Below are 27,756 nucleotides of genomic sequence, written 5' to 3' on the forward strand. Positions count from 1 at the left end.
GGCGCACTCGTTGAATGGGGAAGCTAAACAGATCGAACTCCAGATAGTTTGGTGGTTGATACTCGGAGTCACGTTGGAGTTCGGCTCGTTGGCCGAAGAAACAGAAATGAAGAGATTCCGAGGAGCGGCCGCCGAGCTGTTCTCCCCCCGGAGGACAGGTGAGCTCCATTACACCTGGCTGGTGGCTGTCCTCACAGGGCTCCCGCATTCCTCTTCGAGTGAAGGCAGAAGTCCATCTGACTTTTACCAAATCGTATTTTAATAGAAGTGGTGTGTTCACCTTTGGTTTCTTTCTGTAGAGTTCAGAATTGATTTGATTTGTTTTATTTTTTGTATTTTCTTTTATTTAAATCGACATCAACGTCTCTGATCGCCTCAACTCCCTAATTATTCCTAGTTTGTGACGTCAATGGTCCAAGACGTTCCCCGTGTGATTGTGTGTGCGCTAGATGAGTGTTTGTGGTTGAGTGTAATCCTGCATAACTACCGCTGTGCCAACAGACAGAAAGGCCCATCCTGAGAATGTCCACATCCCATCACTCCCTCCCAGTATTCCCAGTGTTCCCAACGTTCCCAACGTTCCCAGCGACCAGCCGCCCCCCCAACACGCAGACAGTAAGTCATTAAAACACTCAACAACCGCTTCATGTTCTTCACAGAGTAATGACATTGAACCGGCTTAGAGCCGCTTTGTTCACACCTGTCAACAAGCTCATTTTTGGATATATATAATATTATAATGTACATGTGTGTGTGTGTGTGTGTGTGTGTGTGTGTGTGTGTGTGTGTGTGTGTGTGTGTCAGCGGGGGAGCGGGATGTGATCCAGACCCACCACAGCCACGCGGGGGCGCCCCCGGGGTTCCTCCAGGGGTCGGGAGCTACGGTGGCCAGCACCTACTTCGACCAGAGGGTCCCTGTCCCCGAGGACCACAGCAGGGTAGGCCTCCTCCTCCACCTCCTCCTCCTCCTCCTCCACCTCCTCCACCTCTATCCTCCTCCTCCTCCTCCACCTCTATCCTCCTCCTCCACCACCTCCTCCACCTCCTCCTCCACCTCTATCCTCCTCCACCTCCTCCACCTGCTCCACCTCCTCCTCCTCCTCCTCCACCTCTATCCTCCTCCACCTCTATCCTCCACCTCCTCCACCTCCTCCTCCACCTCCTCCTCCACCTCTATCCTCCTCCACCTCCTCCACCTCCTCCTCCACCTCCTCCACCTCCTCCACCTCCTCCTCCACCTCCTCCACCTCCTCCTCCTCCTCCTCCACCTCTATCCTCCTCCTCCACCACCTCCTCCACCTCTATCCTCCTCCTCCTCCTCCACCTCCTCCACCTCTATCCTCCTCCACCTCCTCCACCTCTATCCTCCTCCTCCTCCACCTCTATCCTCCTCCACCTCCTCCACCTCTATCCTCCTCCTCCACCTCTCCTCCTCCACCTCCTCCACCTCTATCCTCCTCCACCTCCTCCACCTCTATCCACCTCCTCCACCTCCTCCACCTCTATCCTCCTCCTCCACCTCTATCCTCCACCTCCTCCACCTCCTCCTCCACCTCTATCCTCCTCCTCCTCCTCCACCTCCTCCACCTCCTCCTCCACCTCTATCCACCTCTATCCTCCACCTCCTCCACCTCTATCCTCCACCTCCTCCACCTCCTCCTCCACCTCTATCCTCCTCCACCTCCTCCTCCTCCTCCACCTCTATCCTCCACCTCCTCCACCTCTATCCTCCACCTCCTCCTCCACCTCTATCCTCCACCTCCTCCACCTCTATCCTCCTCCACCTCTATCCTCCACCTCCTCCACCTCTATCCTCCTCCACCTCTATCCTCCACCTCCACCTCCTCCTCCACCTCTATCCTCCACCTCCTCCTCCACCTCTATCCTCCTCCTCCTCCACCTCCTCCACCTCTATCCTCCACCTCCTCCACCTCCTCCTCCACCTCTATCCTCCACCTCCTCCACCTCTATCCTCCTCCACCTCTATCCTCCACCTCCTCCACCTCTATCCTCCACCTCCACCTCCTCCTCCACCTCTATCCTCCACCTCCTCCTCCACATCTATCCTCCACCTCTATCCTCCACCTCTATCCTCCACCTCCTCCTCCACCTCTATCCTCCACCTCTATCCTCCACCTCCTCCTATAAGAAGAATAATGAGCAGGACTGTGGTCCTCTAGGTGGTCTTCAGATGGAGTTGGTAATAGTCTGTCTCTAGGTGGTCTTCAGATGGAGTTGGTAACAGTCTGTCTCTAGGTGGTCTTCAGATGGTGTTGGTAACAGTCTGTCTCTAGGTGGTCTTCAGATGGTGTTGGTAACAGTCTGTCTCTAGGTGGTCTTCAGATGGTGTTGGTAACAGTCTGTCTCTAGGTGGTCTTCAGATGGTGTTGGTAACAGTCTGTCTCTAGGTGGTCTTCAGATGGTGTTGGTAACAGTCTGTGGTCCTCTAGGTGGTCTTCAGATGGTGTTGGTAACAGTCTGTCTCTAGGTGGTCTTCAGATGGAGTTGGTAACAGTCTGTCTCTAGGTGGTCTTCAGATGGTGTTGGTAACAGTCTGTCTCTAGGTGGTCTTCAGATGGTGTTGGTAACAGTCTGTCTCTAGGTGGTCTTCAGATGGAGTTGGTAACAGTCTGTCTCTAGGTGGTCTTCAGATGGTGTTGGTAACAGTCTGTCTCTAGGTGGTCTTCAGATGGTGTTGGTAACAGTCTGTCTCTAGGTGGTCTTCAGATGGTGTTGGTAACAGTCTGTCTCTAGGTGGTCTTCAGATGGTGTTGGTAACAGTCTGTGGTCCTCTAGGTGGTCTTCAGATGGTGTTGGTAACAGTCTGTCTCTAGGTGGTCTTCAGATGGTGTTGGTAACAGTCTGTCTCTAGGTGGTCTTCAGATGGTGTTGGTAACAGTCTGTCTCTAGGTGGTCTTCAGATGGTGTTGGTAACAGTCTGTCTCTAGGTGGTCTTCAGATGGAGTTGGTAACAGTCTGTGGTCCTCTAGGTGGTCTTCAGATGGTGTTGGTAACAGTCTGTGGTCCTCTAGGTGGTCTTCAGATGGTGTTGGTAACAGTCTGTCTCTAGGTGGTCTTCAGATGGTGTTGGTAACAGTCTGTCTCTAGGTGGTCTTCAGATGGAGTTGGTAACAGTCTGTCTCTAGGTGGTCTTCAGATGGTGTTGGTAACAGTCTGTCTCTAGGTGGTCTTCAGATGGTGTTGGTAACAGTCTGTCTCTAGGTGGTCTTCAGATGGTGTTGGTAACAGTCTGTGGTCCTCTAGGTGGTCTTCAGATGGAGTTGGTAACAGTCTGTCTCTAGGTGGTCTTCAGATGGTGTTGGTAACAGTCTGTGGTCCTCTAGGTGGTCTTCAGATGGTGTTGGTAACAGTCTGTGGTCCTCTAGGTGGTCTTCAGATGGTGTTGGTAACAGTCTGTCTCTAGGTGGTCTTCAGATGGTGTTGGTAACAGTCTGTGGTCCTCTAGGTGGTCTTCAGATGGTGTTGGTAACAGTCTGTCTCTAGGTGGTCTTCAGATGGAGTTGGTAACAGTCTGTGGTCCTCTAGGTGGTCTTCAGATGGTGTTGGTAACAGTCTGTGGTCCTCTAGGTGGTCTTCAGATGGTGTTGGTAACAGTCTGTCTCTAGGTGGTCTTCAGATGGTGTTGGTAACAGTCTGTGGTCCTCTAGGTGGTCTTCAGATGGTGTTGGTAACAGTCTGTCTCTAGGTGGTCTTCAGATGGTGTTGGTAACAGTCTGTCTCTAGGTGGTCTTCAGATGGTGTTGGTAACAGTCTGTGGTCCTCTAGGTGGTCTTCAGATGGTGTTGGTAACAGTCTGTCTCTAGGTGGTCTTCAGATGGTGTTGGTAACAGTCTGTGGTCCTCTAGGTGGTCTTCAGATGGTGTTGGTAACAGTCTGTCTCTAGGTGGTCTTCAGATGGTGTTGGTAACAGTCTGTGGTCTTCAGATGGTGTTGGTAACAGTCTGTGGTCCTCTAGGTGGGCTTCAGCTTCCGGAAGCTGTGGGCCTTCAGCGGGCCGGGGTTCCTGATGAGCATCGCCTACCTGGACCCCGGAAACATCGAGTCAGACCTCCAGTCTGGGGCTAAAGCCGGCTTCAAGGTAGGAACACTCTATAAAGCGGTCAAGATGGTGGTACACATACACGCACGCACGCACGCACGCACTCACTCACTCACTCACTCACTCACTCACTCACTCACTCACTCACTCACTCACTCACTCACTCACTCACTCACTCAAAACAACATTTAAGGCCCATCAGCGTTTGCTCTGGGCTAAGGGCCTGATTCAGTTTGAGGATTGACTGGTGAACAAAAGAGTGCTTCAGTCGAACCTTTCTGAATGTGGAAACCTATATAGTCGATTGTACTCATGTTCAGGACGTGGTTGGGGTCGGAGGAAATGAGGTTAGCCACCCCTCAGTATGTTTTTAGGGTAGGCTGATTGGTTGACCTAGTATCTTTGAGCAGATGTTCAATTAGTGGAGCAGTTTTGATTTTAAATTAGCAGACAAACTCTTGTACCATGTGGGGTTTCAGACACTCATAATCACAGCTACAAAAAATAATAAAAGAATTGTCACCTTGCTCCCAAAGTTCTGAGTCGTGGAGAAACCAGATTCTTTTTTTAGTCTTGTTGCAAATCTTGTCGATGTGGTCTTTCCATGAGAGCTGATGGTCTGTAGTTACCCCCAACTATCTAAATGAAGACACCTGCTGAATTTCTTCTTCATGGATGAAAAAAGAAACTGATTGACAGTCAGGTGGTGAGCCAAACAGCCTCTTCTGTTTTCTCGTGTTTAACAGAAGTGCATTATTGTCAGTCCACTCGACCAGTGTGTTCACGTCAAGTTGGTGAAACAGAGATAAGAGAGATAATAAAACTGTATCGTCAGAGTATTTTAGTATATATTGATTTGCTAGAAGGTAGTGTAGAAGGTAAAAAGCATAGCTGAGCATAGCTGAACTCACACAACCCTGCAACATTGGTTGTAATGGCAGATGAAAGGGCTTTGTTTAGGGCAGTTTCTTTACAAACTGTACTGTACTGTTAGAAAGTGAGAAATGAAGAGGGCTCTTGCATAGGTGTTGGGTTTGTCTAAAGGTTTAGAAATAATATGAACTAAGGAGGCAACAGCGTCTTCAGTGCCACAGCCCTGCTTATAGGCAAATGGATATAGGTCGAGATCTTGTCTGTTGTACTGATGAAATGTCGGAGCAAAATTCTTTCTAGAGATTTCATAATTACTGAAGTACGGGCTATGGGTCTGAAGGTTTAAAATGGGAGGTTTTCCATGACAGCGGGACCGTGTGTGTGTGGCCACAGAAGCCTGGAATATGTGTTGCCACACTGCAGCCAGCTGGGTTGCCAAGTTCCTCAACAGAAAAGCGCTGCATCCGTCCGGCCCAGCAGCTTTCTTTGTGTTTGTACGCTGAAATGTTTTCCTAACGTCTTCCACAGTGATGACAATTCTGTCTGAGGCAGCAGGTATAACAGTTTTAATCATTTCTTTGCACTTAACAGGATTATCTAGAGATTCTAATCTAGAAAAAAAGTATTGAGTCTGTTGGAAAAAGAAAGTTCATTATCTGTTACTATGGGTAAGACGTGGGTGACATTCCTGTCATTGAGTTCATTGTATCCCACACCTTTTCTGAGTTATGTGCGCCAGTTTCAGTTATTATTCTGTCAGTTGAAGTCCACCAGAATCTTTGTTTTTGAATGCCAATTTCCTTGTGTTAATTAATTTCTTCATGTCCTTAGTTTCATATGATTTATTGTTTGGACATATTTTAATCTCCTTGGTAGGGAAAATCAATTGTACACAAAAGTCGATATTATCATTTGTAACTGTAGTAATTTCATTCAGTGAACCCTCCTGAAACGTGTCCCAGTCTGTCAGTTCAAAACAGGCTTCCAGTTGTTCTTTATGTTCATTTGTCCATGTACATTCTTTTTGGGTTTACTGCTCTTAAGTTTAGTCTTGTACACTGGAATCATGTGGACAACATTATGATCCCAATTGAATATGGGCGACTTGCACGCAGCTTATACTTTTTTCTTTGTCCAAGGTCTTTTCTGGTTTTGTCTTTAATGTACTGTTCAAATCCAGTCTAGTCTCAAGACGACACTGATTAAAATCCCCGAGCACTATTGGCGTTGCATGAGGTTAGTTGAGTTGTAATTAATGAACACAGTCTGCCATTGTTCCAGCTGGGAGGCACGTATACAACGATGAGCAAAATACAAGTCTAACAACATGCCGAGAACTTCCACATTGGGGTCACAGATATTAGTGCGCACGGCACCAAAGATCGTTTATATGTACACAGATGCCACCTCCTTTAGTTTTTCCTGAGCCAGCTGCATCTCTGTCTGCGCCCTAAACTGAATCCGGGCACTTCAAAGAGGTTATTGGGCGTAGCCGATGGCAACCAGCTTTTTGTGAAGCACAATAAAGATGCTTCACGAAATTCGTTACAGTACCTTGTGTCTGTCCGTGTTGCGTCTACTGTGTTCTTCAAAGTGCGCAGGTTAGTGGGGAGGAGGGGGAGGAGGGGTGGGCGGTTGCGTCTCCATCGTAGGCGGCTCCGAATGCCTCCTCTCCTTCCTGGTGTCTTTCTGTTTAGTCCTGATCAGCTCCTGAGGGATGTTATCCCACATCATCACAACCTGATGTCTTCTGTGACCGCTCAGGCAGTCATGGTCCATGGACAGACATGGTCCACCAGGTCCAATAATCCAACACACACACATACGCATACTATTTAAAGCGCTAATGTCAATTTTATTTGATTAGCATTTTGACTAACAAATAAAGAGTTAATTGCTTGAGATGAGTTGAAGGTAAAGGGAAAAGCGCACACTGTCGACACAGTGTCAGCGGCTGACAGGCCCCTGGTGGGCGGTGGCTCAGGAGGTAGAGCGGGGTTAGCTGAACCTGAAGGTCGCTAGTTTGATCCCGGCTCTAGCGAGGTGTCTCTGATCAAGACGCCTCGCCCTGACGGCCCCCACCGCGCTGGCTGTCGCGCTGCGTGGTCGACTCCGCCGTCGGTGTGTGGATGAATGTTAGGCAATATTGTTAAGAGCTTTGAACGGCCCCTGGTTAGAAAAGTGCTGTTTAACTGCAGTCCATTTACAATATACCATTTAATGGAGCACATTCATCTCAGTAAAAGTAGGTGGACATCTCTTCCTACTGTCCTCCTAACACAGCCTAGTCACAACTCTTTAATATTTAAAAGTTTTATGTTGGTACCTTTTTATATGTGCTGGCTGTGTGCTTCTGAAATGGTCAATGTACTGCATCTTTATGATAGAGCATTTACAGCTACTGTCTATACTAGGCCATGACACACACACGCACACGCACCTACACACACCCACACACACACACTTACACACACACACACACCCACACACACACACACACACACACACACACACGCACACGCGCACACACCTATACACACATACAAATACACACACACACACACAAATACACACACATACAAATACACACACACACACCTATACACACATACAAATACACACACACACACACACACACACACACACACACACACACACACACACACACACACACACACACACACAGCGGTGTCAATCCTTCAAGGTCTTAAACATCTTATTAGGTGCATGCTCCAGGACAGGTCAGCACGGAGCAAGGAATCAAACCAGCAACCTTCTAGTTGCCAAGAACACAAGACAGAGAATTTGAACCAGCACCCGGCCCGACGATACGGGCCGGGTGTCCAACCACCGTCACCACCTGGCTGAAGTTCAACTCTTAACCATTTACAACGGGCAGAAGGACTTTGTTACTTTGTTTGTTGTGCTGATTCTGCTGAAGAGCGCTCAGGGAGACCTTGGCCCTCAGTAAAAGAGTCCCTGTGTCTTATCATACAAGTACTTGTTTCTACTTCAGTCTCTGTGCTGATGTACCGTTAATTCCACAATAGGAAGTGCTATGGATCAAATGTACTGGTAACGATGTGTTAGTGAGGCTGGGAGAGACAGTTACCAGGTCTGGGAGAGACAGTTACCAGGTCTGGGAGAGACAGTTACCAGGTCTGGGAGAGACAGTTACCAGGTCTGGGAGAGACAGTTACCAGGTCTGCTTGGAGAGACAGTTACCAGGTCTGGGAGAGACAGTTACCAGGTCTGGGAGAGACAGTTACCAGGTCTGCTTGGAGAGACAGTTACCAGGTCTGGGAGAGACAGTTACCAGGTCTGGGAGAGACAGTTACCAGGTCTGCTTGGAGAGACAGTTACCAGGTCTGGGAGAGACAGTTACCAGGTCTGGGAGAGACAGTTACCAGGTCTGCTTGGAGAGACAGTTACCAGGTCTGGGAGAGACAGTTACCAGGTCTGGGAGAGACAGTTACCAGGTCTGGGAGAGACAGTTACCAGGTCTGCTTGGAGAGACGGTTACCAGGTCTGGGAGAGACGTTACCAGGTCTGGGAGAGACAGTTACCAGGTCTGCTTGGAGAGACGGTTACCAGGTCTGGGAGAGACAGTTACCAGGTGTGAGTTGATCACCCCGAGGGGGGTGTCTTAGTGTTCTGCTTATGAAGCTCTATGGGCCCCTGTGCCCCTCCCTGTCCCAGCTCCTCTGGGTGCTGACCTGTGCCCCTCCCTGTCCCAGCTCCTCTGGGTGCTGACCTGTGCCCCTCCCTGTCCCAGCTCCTCTGGGTGCTGACCTGTGCCCCTCCCTGTCCCAGCTCCTCTGGGTGCTGACCTGTGCCCCTCCCTGTCCCAGCTCCTCTGGGTGCTGACCTGTGCCCCTCCCTGTCCCAGCTCCTCTGGGTGCTGACCTGTGCCCCTCCCTGTCCCAGCTCCTCTGGGTGCTGACCTGTGCCCCTCCCTGTCCCAGCTCCTCTGGGTGCTGACCTGTGCCCCTCCCTGTCCCAGCTCCTCTGGGTGCTGACCTGTGCCCCTCCCTGTCCCAGCTCCTTTGGGTGCTGACCTGTGCCCCTCCCTGTCCCAGCTCCTCTGGGTGCTGACCTGTGCCCCTCCCTGTCCCAGCTCCTTTGGGTGCTGACCTGTGCCCCTCCCTGTCCCAGCTCCTCTGGGTGCTGATGGGAGCCACCCTGATTGGTCTGCTGCTGCAGAGACTGTCCTCTCGACTGGGCGTGGTCACAGGTATGCACCTGGCCGAGGTCTGCCACCGCCAGTACCGTACGGTAAGCCTCCGTCACCCCACCTCCACCTCTACACACCAGGGCCTCCACCCTCCACCTGTAGCCTCCGTCACCCCACCTCCACCTCTACACACCAGGGCCTCCACCCTCCACCTGTAGCCTCCGTCACCCCACCTCCACCTCTACACACAAGGGCCTCCACCCACACCCTCCACCTGTAGCCTCCGTCACCCCACCTCCACCTCTACACACAAGGGCCTCCACCCACACCCTCCACCTGTAGCCTCCGTCCCTCCTCCTCCTGTAGCCTCCGTCCCTCCTCCACCTGTAGCCTCCGTCCCTCCTCCACCTGTAGCCTCCGTCCCTCCTCCTCCACCTGTAGCCTCCGTCACCCCTCCTCCACCTGTAGCCTCCGTCCCTCCTCCACCTGTAGCCTCCGTCCCTCCTCCTCCACCTGTAGCCTCCGTCACCCCTCCTCCACCTGTAGCCTCCGTCACCCCTCCTCCACCTGTAGCCTCCGTCACCCCTCCTCCACCTGTAGCCTCCGTCCCTCCTCCACCTGTAGCCTCCGTCCCTCCTCCACCTGTAGCCTCCGTCCCTCCTCCTCCACCTGTAGCCTCCGTCACCCCTCCTCCACCTGTAGCCTCCGTCACCCCTCCTCCACCTGTAGCCTCCGTCACCCCTCCTCCACCTGTAGCCTCCGTCCCTCCTCCACCTGTAGCCTCCGTCACCCCTCCTCCACCTGTAGCCTCCGTCCCTCCTCCACCTGTAGCCTCCGTCCCTCCTCCACCTGTAGCCTCCGTCACCCCTCCTCCACCTGTAGCCTCCGTCCCTCCTCCACCTGTAGCCTCCGTCACCCCTCCTCCACCTGTAGCCTCCGTCCCTCCTCCACCTGTAGCCTCCGTCACCCCTCCTCCACCTGTAGCCTCCGTCACCCCTCCTCCACCTGTAGCCTCCGTCCCTCCTCCACCTGTAGCCTCCGTCCCTCCTCCACCTGTAGCCTCCGTCACCCCTCCACCTGTAGCCTCCGTCCCTCCTCCACCTGTAGCCTCCGTCCCTCCTCCACCTGTAGCCTCCGTCACCCCTCCTCCACCTGTAGCCTCCGTCCCTCCTCCACCTGTAGCCTCCGTCCCTCCTCCACCTGTAGCCTCCGTCCCTCCTCCACCTGTAGCCTCCGTCACCCCTCCTCCACCTGTAGCCTCCGTCCCTCCTCCACCTGTAGCCTCCGTCACCCCTCCTCCACCTGTAGCCTCCGTCCCTCCTCCACCTGTAGCCTCCGTCACCCCTCCTCCACCTGTAGCCTCCGTCCCTCCTCCACCTGTAGCCTCCGTCCCTCCTCCACCTGTAGCCTCCGTCACCCCTCCTCCACCTGTAGCCTCCGTCACCCCTCCACCTGTAGCCTCCGTCCCTCCTCCACCTGTAGCCTCCGTCCCTCCTCCACCTGTAGCCTCCGTCACCCCTCCTCCACCTGTAGCCTCCGTCCCTCCTCCACCTGTAGCCTCCGTCACCCCTCCTCCACCTGTAGCCTCCGTCCCTCCTCCACCTGTAGCCTCCGTCCCTCCTCCACCTGTAGCCTCCGTCACCCCTCCTCCACCTGTAGCCTCCGTCCCTCCTCCACCTGTAGCCTCCGTCACCCCTCCTCCACCTGTAGCCTCCGTCACCCCTCCACCACCTGTAGCCTCCGTCCCTCCTCCACCTGTAGCCTCCGTCACCCCTCCTCCACCTGTAGCCTCCGTCCCTCCTCCACCTGTAGCCTCCGTCACCCCTCCTCCACCTGTAGCCTCCGTCCCTCCTCCACCTGTAGCCTCCGTCACCCCTCCTCCACCTGTAGCCTCCGTCACCCCTCCACCTGTAGCCTCCGTCCCTCCTCCACCTGTAGCCTCCGTCACCCCTCCTCCACCTGTAGCCTCCGTCACCCCTCCTCCACCTGTAGCCTCCGTCCCTCCTCCACCTGTAGCCTCCGTCACCCCTCCTCCACCTGTAGCCTCCGTCCCTCCTCCACCTGTAGCCTCCGTCACCCCTCCTCCACCTGTAGCCTCCGTCCCTCCTCCACCTGTAGCCTCCGTCACCCCTCCTCCACCTGTAGCCTCCGTCACCCCTCCTCCACCTGTAGCCTCCGTCCCTCCACCTGTAGCCTCCGTCCCTCCTCCACCTGTAGCCTCCGTCACCCCTCCTCCACCTCTCTACGTCAGAGTTTCCAGAAGCAGGACTTCCAGGTGAACCAGATATGTTAAGTGAGAAGATTTCTGTTTCAGATAAGATGTCCTGTCGGTCCAGTTACCATGGTGACTGGTGCTGTGAACCCAATGCAGACTAACCTAACTTAACCCCGCCCACGGCTGCATGGCGCCTTCTGCTATCGTCTTATTGGTTTAGACAAACAACTTTATAAACATGAATACACTTTATGTAAATGATGCATTGTTTTGGATGCAAATTGATGCATGTTCAAAGTATTTCACTACAGTAAGGTGTACAGTTAACTACAGCTTCACTCTTCTTAAAAAATGTACGTTATAAAAAAACTGCTGAATGCTAGATGGCTTCAAATAGCAGAGCGTTCCCTGGGGAGGTAGAGCACCCACGAGGTCAACACCAACAACCAAATCAAAGCACTCCAATAGCAATGGCCAAACAGGTTTTCCCAGTAGATCCCGTTATAAGGCCGTTGGACTGGCTCTGGAAACCTGTCTGGAAGTTGAGCAGATCCCAGATTCAGTGAACCCCTCCGCTGTACTGTAAAGCCCCAGCTCTGGGTCCAGCTGAACCTCCCCTGCTGCCAGAGTCCACAGGCCCCTGCTGGTCCCATGTGGACGCTGGTCTGGGTCACATCCCTTAACCACTGGTCAAATGGATCGTTGCCCCGTTGCCACTCACTAACACATCCTGCCCCAGATCGTTACCATATAATCAAATTATAGAAAGTTTACATCAAATAGAAAGACCAATCTAGTGTATATGTTACTTGATCAAAGTGATCAATGTGGGCTCTTTTTGAATGATTTCAAGTTTTGATATTTAAAAATGAATTATGAATGAATCAGAATTCAGACCTATAGCCTAAACTATAGGCTTTGGTTTAAGGTGCAACAAACTGGCAGATGTAACCAAACCAGACAATACATACAGGCCATGCAGCCAGTAAGCAGGCAGCAGGCACAGGACCAATAGAGCTGGGACTCTTGGTCTCCATGTCCGTCCATCTCCAGGACAGACGGCCACACAGGCTGACAAAGCTTCACCTTTGAGTCCTTAACGGCCCGGATGTGGAACTGAAAACCACTGAAAGTCCCATCCTAATGTTGCCCATTGGAATGTACCTGGAGGGCGGAGTGAGCAGAGAACTGGTTACATCCTTAACCACGCAGATAGAGTTAGACACTCATTAGCTTTAGAGTTATTACTCATTAGCTTTCTCTGGAGCTGCATGCCGGGCTATATCACAATACTACCACATCGTTACCTTCAAGGCTAATGATAAAAACAGTGATTCACTACCTAAAGACTGAGGTCCAACTCCAGATTCACAAAGTAAACGTTGTCCATGCTGAATGATTTGGGTCTCCTATCATCATCAGTCATTCACCACACAGTGCTGTGCCCTCCCTGTCAGGTCCCCAGAGTCTCCTATCATCATCACCAGTCATTCACCACACAGTGCTGTGCCCTCCCTGTCAGGTCCCCAGAGTCCTGCTGTGGCTGATGGTGGAGCTGGCCATCATCGGATCAGACATGCAGGAGGTCATCGGGTGTGCCATCGCCTTCAACCTGCTCTCCTCTGGCAGGTCTGTTACTGACTGCTGATATACGTAGGTGCACTGACTGCTGGTATAGGTGCACTGTTTATGACTGCTGGTATAGGTGCACTGACTGCTGGTATAGGTGCACTGTTTATGACTGCTGATATAGGTTCACTGACTGCTGGTATAGGTGCACTGACTGCTGATATAGGTGCACTGTTTATGACTGCTGATATAGGTGCACTGACTGCTGATATAGGTGCACTGACTGCTGATATAGGTTCACTGACTGCTGATATAGGTGCACTGACTGCTGATATAGGTGCACTGACTGCTGATATAGGTGCACTGACTGCTGATATAGGTGCACTGACTGCTGATATAGGTGCACTGACTGCTGATATAGGTTCACTGACTGCTGATATAGGTGCACTGACTGCTGATATAGGTGCACTGACTGCTGGTATAGGTGCACTGACTGCTGATATAGGTTCACTGTTTATGACTGCTGATATAGGTGCACTGACTGCTGATATAGGTTCACTGTTTATGACTGCTTGACATTTTTGTTTCATTGCTGTGTGTGTGTGTGTGTGTGTGTGTGTGTGTGTGTGTGTGTGTGTGTGTGTGTGTGTGTGTGTGTGTGTGTGTGTGTGTGTGTGTGTGTGTGTGTGTGTGTGTGTGTGTGTGTGTGTGCAGGATCCCCTTGTGGGGCGGGGTCCTCATCACCATTGTGGACACGTTTGTCTTCCTCTTCCTGGATAAGTACGGTGGGTGTTCCTCCTGACCACCTGACCTCAGCTGATCACCTGATCACCTGACCTCAGCTGATCACCTGACCTCAGCTGATCACCTGACCTCACCTTCTGCTCACCACAGCCATCAGCCTCTCAGTGGGCGGGACTACTTCACTAATGTTAACGCTACCGCTCTCAGTGGGCGGGACTACTTCACTAATGTTAACGCTACCGCTCTCAGTGGGCGGGACTACTTCACTAATGTTAACGCTACCGCTCTCAGTGGGCGGGACTACTTCACTAATGTTAACGCTACCGCTCTCAGTGGGCGGGACTACTTCACTAATGTTAACGCTACCGCTCTCAGTGGGCGGGACTACTTCACTAATGTTAACGCTACCGCTCTCAGTGGGCGGGACTACTTCACTCTAATGTTAACCCTACCGCTCTCAGTGGGCGGGACTACTTCACTAATGTTAACGCTACCGCTCTCAGTGGGCGGGACTACTTCACTCTAATGTTAACCCTACCGCTCTCAGTGGGCGGGACTACTTCACTCTAATGTTAACGCTACCGCTCTCAGTGGGCGGGACTACTTCACTCTAATGTTAACGCTACCGCTCTCAGTGGGCGGGACTACTTCACTCTAATGTTAACGCTACCGCTCTCAGTGGGCGGGACTACCGTTCGTTGAGGAAGACGCCATAACTGTTTTTTTCCAGGCCGCTATCTCACGTCATCAACTCTGAGTCCCTGATCACATGATCTCATTTCTGGAAGTCTCTGTGGGCGGCCAGAGGTCCAGGCTGGTCCATGTGACCAAACAGAATGTCATGTGATCAGGATGGTCTCCAGGCTATTGCCAGGGTGCTCTAGTGATGTACTTTGTTGTGCATGAGAGCAGATATAAAGCATTCTCTCTCTCTCTCTCTCTCTCTCTCTCTCTCTCTCTCTCTCTCTCTCTCTCTCTCTCTCTCTCTCTCTCTCTCTCTCTCTCTCTCTCTCTCTCTCTCTCTCTCTCTCTCTCTCTCTCTCTCTCTCTCTCTCTCTCCCACTCAGGTCTGAGGAAGTTGGAAGCCTTCTTCGGTCTGCTCATAACAGTCATGGCCATAACCTTCGGATACGAGGTACTCCTTAAGAGAGAGTAAACAACGATGTGTTGATTCTTACCTCGTACTCACGGCTCACACACACATACGTCGTGTGTGTGTGTGTGTATCAGACAAGGTCTTGTTCACTTGCTCATCACCTAGTGTAAGAGAGCCCCGGCCCTACAGTCCTTAGTCCTACAGTCCTACAGTCCTCAGTCCTACAGTCCTACAGTCCTCAGCCCTACAGTCCTACAGTCCTACAGTCCTACAGTCCTACAGTCCTCAGCCCTACAGTCCTACAGTCCTACAGTCCTTAGCCCTACAGTCCTACAGTCCTCATCCCTACAGTCCTACAGTCCTCAGCCCTACAGTCCTACAGCCCTACAGTCCTACAGTCCTACAGTCCTCAGCCCTACAGTCCTTAGCCCTACAGTCCTACAGTCCTACAGTCCTTAGCCCTACAGTCCTCAGCCCTACAGTCCTTAGCCCTACAGCCCTACAGTCCTTAGTCCTACAGTAGCCCTACAGTCCTTAGCCCTACAGTCCTTAGCCCTACAGTCCTTAGCCCTACAGTCCTACAGTCCTCAGCCCTACAGTCCTCAGCCCTACAGTCCTTAGCCCTACAGTCCTACAGTCCTTAGTCCTACAGTCCTACAGTCCTACAGTCCTTAGCCCTACAGTCCTTAGCCCTACAGTCCTACAGTCCTCAGCCCTACAGTCCTTAGCCCTACAGTCCTTAGCCCTACAGTCCTACAGTCCTCATCCCTACAGTCCTACAGTCCTCAGCCCTACAGTCCTACAGCCCTACAGTCCTACAGTCCTACAGTCCTCAGCCCTACAGTCCTTAGCCCTACAGTCCTACAGTCCTACAGTCCTTAGCCCTACAGTCCTCAGCCCTACAGTCCTACAGTCCTTAGCCCTACAGCCCTACAGTCCTTAGTCCTACAGTAGCCCTACAGTCCTTAGCCCTACAGTCCTTAGCCCTACAGTCCTTAGCCCTACAGTCCTACAGTCCTCAGCCCTACAGTCCTCAGCCCTACAGTCCTTAGCCCTACAGTCCTACAGTCCTTAGTCCTACAGTCCTACAGTCCTACAGTCCTTAGCCCTACAGTCCTTAGCCCTACAGTCCTACAGTCCTCAGCCCTACAGTCCTTAGCCCTACAGTCCTTAGCCCTACAGTCCTCAGTCCTACAGTCCTACAGTCCTTAGTCCTACAGTCCTACAGTCCTACAGTCCTACAGTCCTTAGTCCTACAGTCCTACAGTCCTTAGCCCTACAGTCCTTAGCCCTACAGTCCTACAGTCCTACAGTCCTTAGTCCTACAGTCCTTAGCCCTACAGTCCTCATCCCTACAGTCCTACAGTCCTACAGTCCTTAGCCCTACAGTCCTACAGTCCTACAGTCCTACAGTCCTACAGTCCTTAGTCCTACAGTCCTCAGTCCTACAGTCCTTAGCCCTACAGTCCTTAGCCCTACAGTAGCCCTACAGTCCTACAGTCCTTAGCCCTACAGTCCTACAGTCCTTAGCCCTACAGTCCTCAGCCCTACAGTCCTTAGCCCTACAGTCCTACAGTCCTCAGTCCTACAGTCCTACAGTCCTACAGTCCTTAGCCCTACAGTAGCCCTACAGTCCTTAGCCCTACAGTCCTTAGCCCTACAGTCCTTAGCCCTACAGTCCTTAGCCCTACAGTCCTACAGTCCTACAGTCCTACAGTCCTCAGCCCTACAGTCCTTAGCCCTACAGTCCTACAGTCCTACAGTCCTTAGCCCTACAGTCCTTAGCCCTACAGTCCTCAGTCCTACAGTCCTACAGTCCTACAGTCCTTAGTCCTACAGTCCTTAGCCCTACAGTCCTACAGTCCTTAGCCCTACAGTCCTACAGTCCTTAGTCCTACAGTCCTTAGCCCTACAGTCCTACAGTCCTCAGTCCTACAGTCCTACAGTCCTACAGTCCTACAGTCCTTAGCCCTACAGTCCTCAGTCCTACAGTCCTACAGTCCTTAGCCCTACAGTCCTTAGTCCTACAGTCCTTAGCCCTACAGTCCTTAGCCCTACAGTCCTTAGTCCTACAGTAGCCCTACAGTCCTTAGCCCTACAGTCCTTAGCCCTACAGTCCTTAGCCCTACAGTCCTTAGCCCTACAGTCCTTAGCCCTACAGTCCTTAGCCCTACAGTCCTTAGTCCTACAGTCCTTAGCCCTACAGTCCTACAGTCCTACAGTCCTTAGCCCTACAGTCCTTAGCCCTACAGTCCTCAGTCCTACAGTCCTACAGTCCTTAGCCCTACAGTCCTTAGTCCTACAGTCCTTAGCCCTACAGTCCTTAGCCCTACAGTCCTTAGTCCTACAGTAGCCCTACAGTCCTTAGCCCTACAGTCCTTAGCCCTACAGTCCTTAGCCCTACAGTCCTTAGCCCTACAGTCCTTAGCCCTACAGTCCTTAGCCCTACAGTCCTTAGCCCTACAGTAGCCCTACAGTCCTCAGTCCTACAGTCCTACAGTCCTACAGTCCTTAGCCCTACAGTAGCCCTACAGTAGCCCTACAGTAGCCCTACAGTAGCCCTACAGTAGCCCTACAGTCCTTAGCCCTACAGTAGCCCTACAGTAGCCCTACAGTCCTACAGTCCTACAGTCCTACAGTCCTTAGCCCTACAGTAGCCCTACAGTAGCCCTACAGTAGCCCTACAGTAGCCCTACAGAGCCCTACAGTCTGATGTGTTGCTGTCTCCAGTACGTGGCGGTGGGTCCGGACCAGGGCCAGCTGCTGAAGGGGATGTTCCTGCCGTACTGCGACGGCTGCGGGCCCGTGCAGCTGGAGCAGGCGGTGGGCATCGTGGGGGCCGTCATCATGCCTCACAACATCTACCTCCACTCCGCCCTGGTCAAGGTAGGACCCCGAGGGGCGGAGCTTCCTTAAGCTTCCTCCCTGTCCTCTTTGTTACGCTTTGAACCATCGGCGTGCAGGAGTCACATGTCAGTCTCAGCCCAACACACACACGCACATACATGTACACACACACACACACACACACACATACATGTACACACACACACACACACACACACATGCACACACACATGCACACACACACACACACACACACACGCGCACACACAGACATGCATGTACACACACACAGACACACACATACATGTGTACACACACACACACACACACACACACACACACACACACACACACACACACACACACACACACACACACACACACACACACACACACACACACACACACACACACACACACACACACACACATATATATATATACATGTACACACACATTATTGGCACACAAATGTAAGTTCACCCCTACCCCTGTGTCACACAGACATAAGCATGCGCACCGCACACAAACACACACATTACAATTTGCCATTTGTGTTTAACACCTGAATAAATCTAACGAGTCGGAGGTGAGCCCAGTCCAGGGAGGTGGACCGCTCCAACAAGAAGGACGTCAAAGAGGCCAACAAGTACTTCTTCATCGAGTCGTCCATGGCGCTGTTCGTCTCCTTCCTGATCAACGTGTTCGTGGTGGCGGTCTTTGCTGAAGCTTTTTACGGACGCACCAACGCAGAGGTGGTGAGTGACGCGCTACAGGGGGGCTGTCAACTCTGATGTTTATGCATCACCAATTTATACCCTTGTAGGGATGTCACGATACCAGAAATTTTGTAGTCGATACCAATACCAGTGAAATTCCACGATTCGCGATACCCAATTCGATACCACGGTCAAAAACAAAACAATAAATCCCATGTACTTTATTTATTAAAAACATTTAAACATTACAAAAAACAGTGGCACTGGCATGTAGCCTTCAAGTAATGAATAAAAATAAACCACTATTAACATTACAAAAAAAGAACAGTGGCATGTAGCGTTCAAGTAATAATAATTTGAAAAAAATACGCGCTGAAAGCAGGCAGTCATGCAGCTATGCGGCTGGCGTTTACACTTGCGTGCATGGCGGGGTTTAAAACATAACTTCCAACCTAATATTAAGTAATATAATGCAGGTGAGCAAGGCAGCCACAGGAGACGCCAACATTGTTTTCAACCGCTCGGTACCACGCCGTATTAATGACCAAGTTTTGAAAAGAAAAAGTCTTTGAAGCGAATAAGCAACGCTGTTTTTGATTTGTTTATTTGGTTTTGAACGAATAGTTTTGGATGCATGCATCAGGTTTGAGTTGGTTTGTTTACTTTGAAATTGCATACGCTCGCAACACACACGCACACGCGCACACGCACGCACACATTCACCGCCGCACCTACTACAACCTGCCGATCTTCAATCAAAGCAACATCAAGTAAGTGATGCCGAACGCAGTCGTACCATGCGTGTTTAGAAGCGCAACATTGAAACGGGTCCCGTCTGAAACAGTCGCGCGGCGCAGCGTTCCAAACGCAAAGTACTTCCAGACACGACTCTTGTTATTCTTTTTATCGACGAGTCGAGGCGGAGCCGTCGCACTCGCTGCAGCCGCAGTTGCCGTCTTCCATGTTCCCGTGTAGGTGTATATGCTGCCCACGTGACGTCCGGAGGAATTGCATCCTCGGTACCTACGGTACTAAGAAAAACGAGTACCGTCACGTTTTTATAATTTTGGTATCGACTTGGTACCGAAGTATCGGTTCTCGTGACATCCCTATACCCTTGCAATATTTTCTCCTCCCAGCACGACGTCTGCAATGCGACTGGAAGCCCCCACACCCATCTCTTCCCGGTGGACAACCAGACCCTCCAGGTGGACATCTACAGAGGGGTAAGCTACAGCAGCACCCCACCCCACCCCGCCCCGCCCCGCCCCACCGGCCCACGGCGCGGCGGGGTGGGGCGGGGGTCCGGCCCGCCACTCCGTGGGCCCGGCCTTGAAATATTTCCAGAAAATAATAATTAAAAAAAAACATGTTTTATAACCTAGGCTATACTAGTCTTGTTATTTCCCCCAACACATACACTCCATACGCAGTGGAGAAAAGGGAAACATTTTGTGAATTGTTCTGAAAGTTTAATTATTGGTATATTCAATTCAATTCAATTAGCTTTTGTTGCCACCTAGTTCATAATATGCAACTAAACCACTGTAAATGAAGCACTGTAAATGCACTGTGTCTTTTCATTACTTTTGTGTTTATTTAAGTCTCAGGTTACTTTTCATGTGTTTCTCTTATAAATTGTATTATTTTATATTATTACATTGTTGAATGGAGCCTGACACTCAAGCATTTCATTGCTGTTGCTTTAATTGTTGTGAATATGAAAAATATCTTGAAAAACAGCTACATCCTTTGTTTAAAAATGATGCACCTTATAATGAAGGCATTGATTATCAGTCCTCCCAATTGTTTTATTAATATGGTCGGTCCCTGGTGCTGGACAGAGAGAGAGGCTTGTATTGATCCCCGAGGGGAGATTCAAGGTGACAGGAGCTTTAGACATGAGCTCTGTGTCTGGATGTTGTGTTGATGTTGTGTTGATGTTGTGTGTGTGCTGCAGGGCGTGGTGCTGGGCTGTTTCTTCGGCTCCGCAGCGCTCTACATCTGGGCTGTGGGCATCCTGGCAGCGGGCCAGAGCTCCACCATGACGGGGACCTACTCCGGCCAGTTTGTCATGGAGGTATAGGACCAGCAACTCACACACACACATACACACGCACACACACACGCACGCACGTACGCACGCACACATGGTGACATGGTGGTGACATGGTGACATGGTGGTGACATGGTGACATGGTGGTGACATGGTGGTGACATGGTGATATGGTGACATGGTGGTGACATGGTGGTGACATGGTGACATGGTGGTGACATGGTGATATGGTGACATGGTGGTGACAGGGTGACATGGTGACATGGTGGTGACAGGGTGACAGGGTGGTGACATGGTGGTGACATCATGGTGACAGGGTGACATGGTGGTGACATGGTGACAGGGTGACATCATGGTGACATGGTGGTGACATGGTGACATCATGGTGACATGGTGGTGACATGGTGACATGGTGGTGACAGGGTGGTGACATGGTGGTGACATCATGGTGACATGGTGGTGACATGGTGGTGACATGGTGGTGACATGGTGATATGGTGACATGGTGGTGACATGGTGACATGGTGGTGATATGGTGACATGGTGACATGGTGGTGACATGGTGACATGGTGGTGACATGGTGACATGGTGGTGATATGGTGACATGGTGACATGGTGGTGACATGGTGACATGGTGGTGACATGGTGGTGACATGGTGGTGACATGGTGGTGACAGGGTGACATGGTGGTGACATGGTGGTGACATGGTGACATGGTGGTGATATGGTGACATGGTGGTGACAGGGTGACATGGTGGTGACATGGTGGTGACATGGTGGTGACATGGTGACATGGTGGTGATATGGTGACATGGTGACATGGTGGTGACATGGTGGTGACATGGTGACATGGTGGTGATATGGTGACATGGTGACATGGTGGTGACAGGGTGGTGACATGGTGGTGACATCATGGTGACATGGTGGTGACATGGTGGTGACATGGTGGTGACATGGTGATATGGTGACATGGTGGTGACATGGTGACATGGTGGTGATATGGTGACATGGTGACATGGTGGTGACATGGTGACATGGTGGTGACATGGTGACATGGTGGTGATATGGTGACATGGTGACATGGTGGTGACATGGTGACATGGTGGTGACATGGTGGTGACATGGTGGTGACATGGTGGTGACATGGTGACATGGTGGTGATATGGTGACATGGTGACATGGTGGTGACATGGTGGTGACATGGTGACATGGTGGTGATATGGTGACATGGTGGTGACATGGTGGTGACATGGTGGTGACATGGTGGTGACATGGTGACATGGTGGTGACATGGTGACATGGTGGTGACATGGTGGTGACATGGTGACATGGTGACATGGTGGTGACATGGTGGTGACATGGTGGTGACATGGTGACATGGTGGTGACATGGTGACATGGTGGTGACATGGTGGTGATATGGTGACATGGTGGTGACATGGTGGTGACATGGTGGTGACATGGTGGTGACATGGTGACATGGTGGTGACATGGTGACATGGTGGTGACATGGTGGTGACATGGTGGTGACATGGTGACATGGTGGTGACATGGTGGTGACATGGTGGTGACATGGTGACATGGTGACATGGTGGTGACATGGTGACATGGTGGTGACATGGTGACAGGGTGACATGGTGGTGACATGGTGGTGACAGGGTGACATGGTGGTGACATGGTGACATGGTGGTGACATGGTGACATGGTGACATGGTGGTGACATGGTGGTGACATGGTGGTGACATGGTGACATGGTGACATGGTGGTGACATGGTGGTGACATGGTGGTGACATGGTGACATGGTGACATGGTGGTGACATGGTGGTGACATGGTGGTGACATGGTGGTGACATGGTGGTGACATGGTGGTGACAGGGTGACATGGTGGTGACATGGTGACAGGGTGACATGGTGGTGACATGGTGGTGACATGGTGACATGGTGGTGACATGGTGGTGACAGGGTGGTGACAGGGTGACATGGTGGTGACATGGTGACATGGTGGTGACATGGTGGTGACATGGTGGTGACATGGTGACAGGGTGACATGGTGGTGACATGGTGGTGACAGGGTGACATGGTGGTGACATGGTGACAGGGTGACATGGTGGTGACATGGTGGTGACATGGTGACATGGTGGTGACATGGTGGTGACATGGTGGTGACATGGTGGTGACATGGTGGTGACATGGTGACATGGTGGTGATATGGTGACATGGTGACATGGTGGTGACATGGTGGTGACATGGTGACATGGTGGTGATATGGTGACATGGTGACATGGTGGTGACAGGGTGGTGACATGGTGGTGACATCATGGTGACATGGTGGTGACATGGTGGTGACATGGTGGTGACATGGTGATATGGTGACATGGTGGTGACATGGTGACATGGTGGTGATATGGTGACATGGTGACATGGTGGTGACATGGTGACATGGTGGTGACATGGTGACATGGTGGTGATATGGTGACATGGTGACATGGTGGTGACATGGTGACATGGTGGTGACATGGTGGTGACATGGTGGTGACATGGTGGTGACATGGTGACATGGTGGTGATATGGTGACATGGTGACATGGTGGTGACATGGTGGTGACATGGTGACATGGTGGTGATATGGTGACATGGTGGTGACATGGTGGTGACATGGTGGTGACATGGTGGTGACATGGTGACATGGTGGTGACATGGTGACATGGTGGTGACATGGTGGTGACATGGTGACATGGTGACATGGTGGTGACATGGTGGTGACATGGTGGTGACATGGTGACATGGTGGTGACATGGTGACATGGTGGTGACATGGTGGTGATATGGTGACATGGTGGTGACATGGTGGTGACATGGTGGTGACATGGTGGTGACATGGTGACATGGTGGTGACATGGTGACATGGTGGTGACATGGTGGTGACATGGTGACATGGTGGTGACATGGTGGTGACATGGTGGTGACATGGTGGTGACATGGTGACATGGTGACATGGTGGTGACATGGTGACATGGTGGTGACATGGTGACAGGGTGACATGGTGGTGACATGGTGGTGACAGGGTGACATGGTGGTGACATGGTGGTGACATGGTGACATGGTGGTGACATGGTGACATGGTGACATGGTGGTGACATGGTGGTGACATGGTGGTGACATGGTGACAGGGTGACATGGTGGTGACATGGTGGTGACAGGGTGACATGGTGGTGACATGGTGACAGGGTGACATGGTGGTGACATGGTGGTGACATGGTGACATGGTGGTGACATGGTGGTGACAGGGTGGTGACAGGGTGACATGGTGGTGACATGGTGACATGGTGGTGACATGGTGGTGACATGGTGGTGACATGGTGACAGGGTGACATGGTGGTGACATGGTGGTGACAGGGTGACATGGTGGTGACATGGTGACAGGGTGACATGGTGGTGACATGGTGGTGACATGGTGACATGGTGGTGACATGGTGGTGACAGGGTGGTGACAGGGTGACATGGTGGTGACATGGTGACATGGTGGTGACATGGTGGTGACATGGTGGTGACATGGTGACAGGGTGACATGGTGGTGACATGGTGGTGACAGGGTGGTGACAGGGTGACATGGTGGTGACATGGTGACATGGTGGTGACATGGTGACATGGTGACATGGTGACAGGGTCACATGGTGGAATGGTGACATGGTGGAATGGTGACAGGGTGACATGGTGGAATGGTGACATGGTGACATGGTGGTGACAGGGTGGTGACATGGTGACAGGGTGCTCACCCTCAGATCAGACCTCTTCTCTCTGATGGTGACATGGTGACATGGTGGTGACAGGGTGGTGACATGGTGACATGGTGCTCACCCTCAGATCAGACCTCTTCTCTCTGATGGTGACATGGTGACATGGTGACAGGGTGACATGGTGACAGGGTGACAGGGTGACATGGTGACAGGGTGACATGGTGACAGGGTGACATGGTGACATGGTGACAGGGTGACAGGGTGACATGGTGACATGGTGACAGGGTGACAGGGTGACATGGTGACAGGGTGACATGGTGACAGGGTGACAGGGTGACAGGGTGACATGGTGACATGGTGACAGGGTGACAGGGTGACATGGTGACAGGGTGACAGGGTGACATGGTGACATGTTGCTCACCCTCAGACCAGACCTCTTCTCTGATGCCCCCCCCCCCTCCCTCAGGGTTTCTTGAACCTGCGCTGGTCGCGTTTCGCCCGGGTCCTGCTGACCCGCTCCCTGGCGCTCACCCCCACCCTGCTGGTGGCCGTCTTCCAGGACGTCCAGCGCCTGACGGGAATGAACGACTTCCTGAACGTCCTCCAGAGCATGCAGGTGAGCCCCGCCCTGGGAGCAGACAGATCTCTTGTTGCTAGGGAGGATGTCCTCATGGCCGTGTCGATCTCACACACCAGCAGCCTCTGCTCATTGACTCATGGTGAGTTGAAGAGTTGGTTAGCACTGCCTCTTCAGGACGTATTTAGCTGGATCCACCCCCACCGCTTAAAACCATGAGCGGGACAAAGGAGACACAGGATAAAGGACACAACATGAAATGCCCAAGAAGGCGACGGTGAGGGCGACGGCGACCACTAGCCTGCTCTTCTGCCAGCTGACGTCTAGAGCAGGGTTTCACTAACTTTTTTCTGGGGACCCATTTTTTTTAAATTACAAACCATCGCGACCCAATTCACAATATGCCTTAACAACAAATTGTGAGAAGAACGAATTTGTGCATAAATTAACATCCCTGACCATTTTTATTGCCATTTCCGCATCACCTTATAAATGATCTTAAACCAGACCTTAAACCTTAAACCATTTCTAAGAGATAAATCACAACCTTTTTTTATGCACGCGTTATTGAAAACATAATACACATGTTAAATACTTTATAAGTTGTCTATAAATGAGACCAAGTCAGTTGTTGTCAAACAGTCAATCAATCAATCAAATTGAACAGTCAACAATCAATTTGTTAACCACATAAGGTAACATGTCTTCCCCTCCCTCTCCCATACCTCCCTGTCTTAAAAAGTGGAAGAAATTCTGCAAATTTATTTGGCAACCCAAATAAAATAAAAAGAACTGAGGTCCCCAGAAGTACATCGATTGAGAGCATCTACGGTAGGCTATATAACGCTAAGTAGTCTATCCACACATCGACGGTAGGCTATATAACGCTAAGTAGTCTATCCACACATCTACGGTAGGCTATATAACGCTAAGTAGTCTATCCACACATCTACGGTAGGCTATATAACGCTAAGTAGTCTATCCACACATCTACGGTAGGCTATATAACGCTAAGTAGTCTATCCAAACATCTACGGTAGGCTATATAACGCTCAATAGTCTATCCAAACATCTACGGTAGGCTATATAACGCTCAATAGTCTATCCAAACATCTACGGTAGGCTATATAACACTAAGTAGTCTATCCACACATCTACGGTAGGCTATATAACGCTAAGTAGTCTATCCGCACTGATTGGGATTCTCGGTGCCCTTCTCTGATGACCCTTTGTCCTCAGTCGCACCTGATGTCTCTCCATTAATATAGGTTTATTTATTACCACATTAATATAGGTTTATTTATTACCACATTAATATAGGTTTATTTATTACCACATTAATATAGGTTTATTTATTACCACATTAATATAGGTTTATTTATTACCACATTAATATAGGTTTATTTATTACCACATTAATATAGGTTTATTTATTACCACATTAATATAGGTTTATTTATTACCACATTAATATAGGTTTATTTATTACCACATTAATATAGGTTTATTTATTACCACATTAATATAGGTTTATTTATTACCACATTAATATAGGTTTATTTATTACCACATTAATATAGGTTTATTTATTACCACATTAATATAGGTTTATTTATTACCACATTAATATAGGTTTATTTATTACCACATTAATATAGGTTTATTTATTACCACATTAATATAGGTTTATTTATTACCACATTAATATAGGTTTATTTATTACCACATTAATATAGGTTTATTTATTACCACATTAATATAGGTTTATTTATTACCACATTAATATAGGTTTATTTATTACCACATTAATATAGGTTTATTTATTACCACATTAATATAGGTTTATTTATTACCACATTAATATAGGTTTATTTATTACCACATTAATAGGTGTATCTGCAGCTATTTTCCTCAAGGGGAGTTCAGTAATGATGGCTCTTTTCGAAGATTCAAAACCCGCTATCAAGAATTCAGATTGAACCTATTTCCAGAGGCAGCCTTTATTAGCAGGGTCACCCGTAGGCCCAGCTGGCTGGGGGCCCGCGGGTCGGCCCTGGGGCCCCATGAGGGGGTCTCGCCTGCTGAGCCCGGCACCGACCACCCTGAAGCCCCGTTATGGGAGATGTATCTGGACGTTTATGTATGACGCTTCTTAGTCGAAAGAAAAGGAGAACGCATACACATCAGATGAGCGTACAGCTGCATGAAGACCTGGACCTGACGGCGTCTGCTCAGCGGCTCGCGGTGTACGGCAGCTTGGTGGCGGAGCGCCTCCCTGACCTAACCGTTGTGTGCTTCCTGCCCCCAGCTCCCCTTTGCCCTCATCCCCGTCCTCACCTTCACCAGCATGCCCTCGCTGATGGGCCACTTCTCCAACGGGCGGTAAGTCTCTCCTCTCTGTGGTGGGCCGGCGTCCCGTGTGCTGACTCTAACGCCGCCGTCCTCCAGCGTGCAGAAGGCGGGCGGAGGGCTGCTGATCCTGGGCGTGTGCTGCATCAACATGTACCTGGTGGTGGTCTACGTCGGCGCGCTCAACAGCGCCTGGCTGTACGTCGTGGCCTCGCTCCTCTCCGTGGCCTACCTGGCGTTTGTGGGTTACCTGGTCAGTATGACGTCCGTCACACACCGGTCTGCGGGGGGCGAGTGATGCTCAGGCGTCGCTCACTGGAGGCGGAGCCAGCCTCTACAGGGAGGAGGAAAGAGAACCAATGTGAAATGGCGTGGACGCATATTTTGTCCAATACATTTTTGTCTTTTAATTATTTATCAAAGAAAGAAAAACACTTAGTAAACCGGTAGACCTCAGACGTAACATAACTGATGAATGAGCTGTGCTCTGGACGGCCGTTAAGATGCTGTTCTAACGCCCTCATCTCCCACACGCTGCAGGCCTGGCTGTGTCTGATGGCCCTGGGCGTGTCGGGGCTGTACCCCTGCTCCCAGGAGAGGAGCGACACCAGCGTCCTCATCGAGCAGCCAGGAGAGACCGCCTCCTGACCGCCTCCCTGACCCCCGCTGCAGTGAGGAGAGACCGCCTCCTGACAGTCTGACCCCCGCTGCAGTGAGGAGAGACCGCCTCCTGACAGTCTG

General features: G+C 51.1%; 1 protein-coding gene across 1 annotated transcript; it reads left to right on the forward strand.

The window, feature by feature from the left end:
- LOC311359333 (natural resistance-associated macrophage protein 2-like) lies at window positions 1–27,756 on the forward strand. The gene is made up of 16 exons (XM_084479339.1): window positions 1–158; window positions 502–615; window positions 805–938; window positions 3,977–4,099; window positions 9,089–9,208; window positions 12,845–12,951; window positions 13,606–13,676; window positions 14,703–14,770; window positions 17,462–17,617; window positions 18,178–18,336; window positions 19,437–19,523; window positions 20,258–20,377; window positions 24,556–24,705; window positions 26,975–27,048; window positions 27,115–27,268; window positions 27,556–27,756. The coding sequence occupies exons 1-16, from the start codon at window positions 107–109 to the stop codon at window positions 27,661–27,663; spliced, it is 1,797 nt and encodes a 598-aa protein (XP_084335465.1). The 5' UTR covers window positions 1–106; the 3' UTR covers window positions 27,664–27,756.

This window comes from Micromesistius poutassou (assembly GCF_964030765.1).
Source record: "Micromesistius poutassou genome assembly, chromosome: 15".
Lineage (NCBI taxonomy): Eukaryota > Metazoa > Chordata > Actinopteri > Gadiformes > Gadidae > Micromesistius > Micromesistius poutassou.

Bases quoted from the DNA above. Each gene is read 5' to 3' on its own strand.
- LOC311359333 (XM_084479339.1), top strand. From the start codon at position 107: ATGAAGAGATTCCGAGGAGCGGCCGCCGAGCTGTTCTCCCCCCGGAGG. The intron at 939-3,976 runs GTAGGCCTCCTC...GTGGTCCTCTAG, and splicing joins TCCCCGAGGACCACAGCAGG to GTGGGCTTCAGCTTCCGGAA. The intron at 19,524-20,257 runs GTAAGCTACAGC...TGTGTGCTGCAG, and splicing joins AGGTGGACATCTACAGAGGG to GGCGTGGTGCTGGGCTGTTT.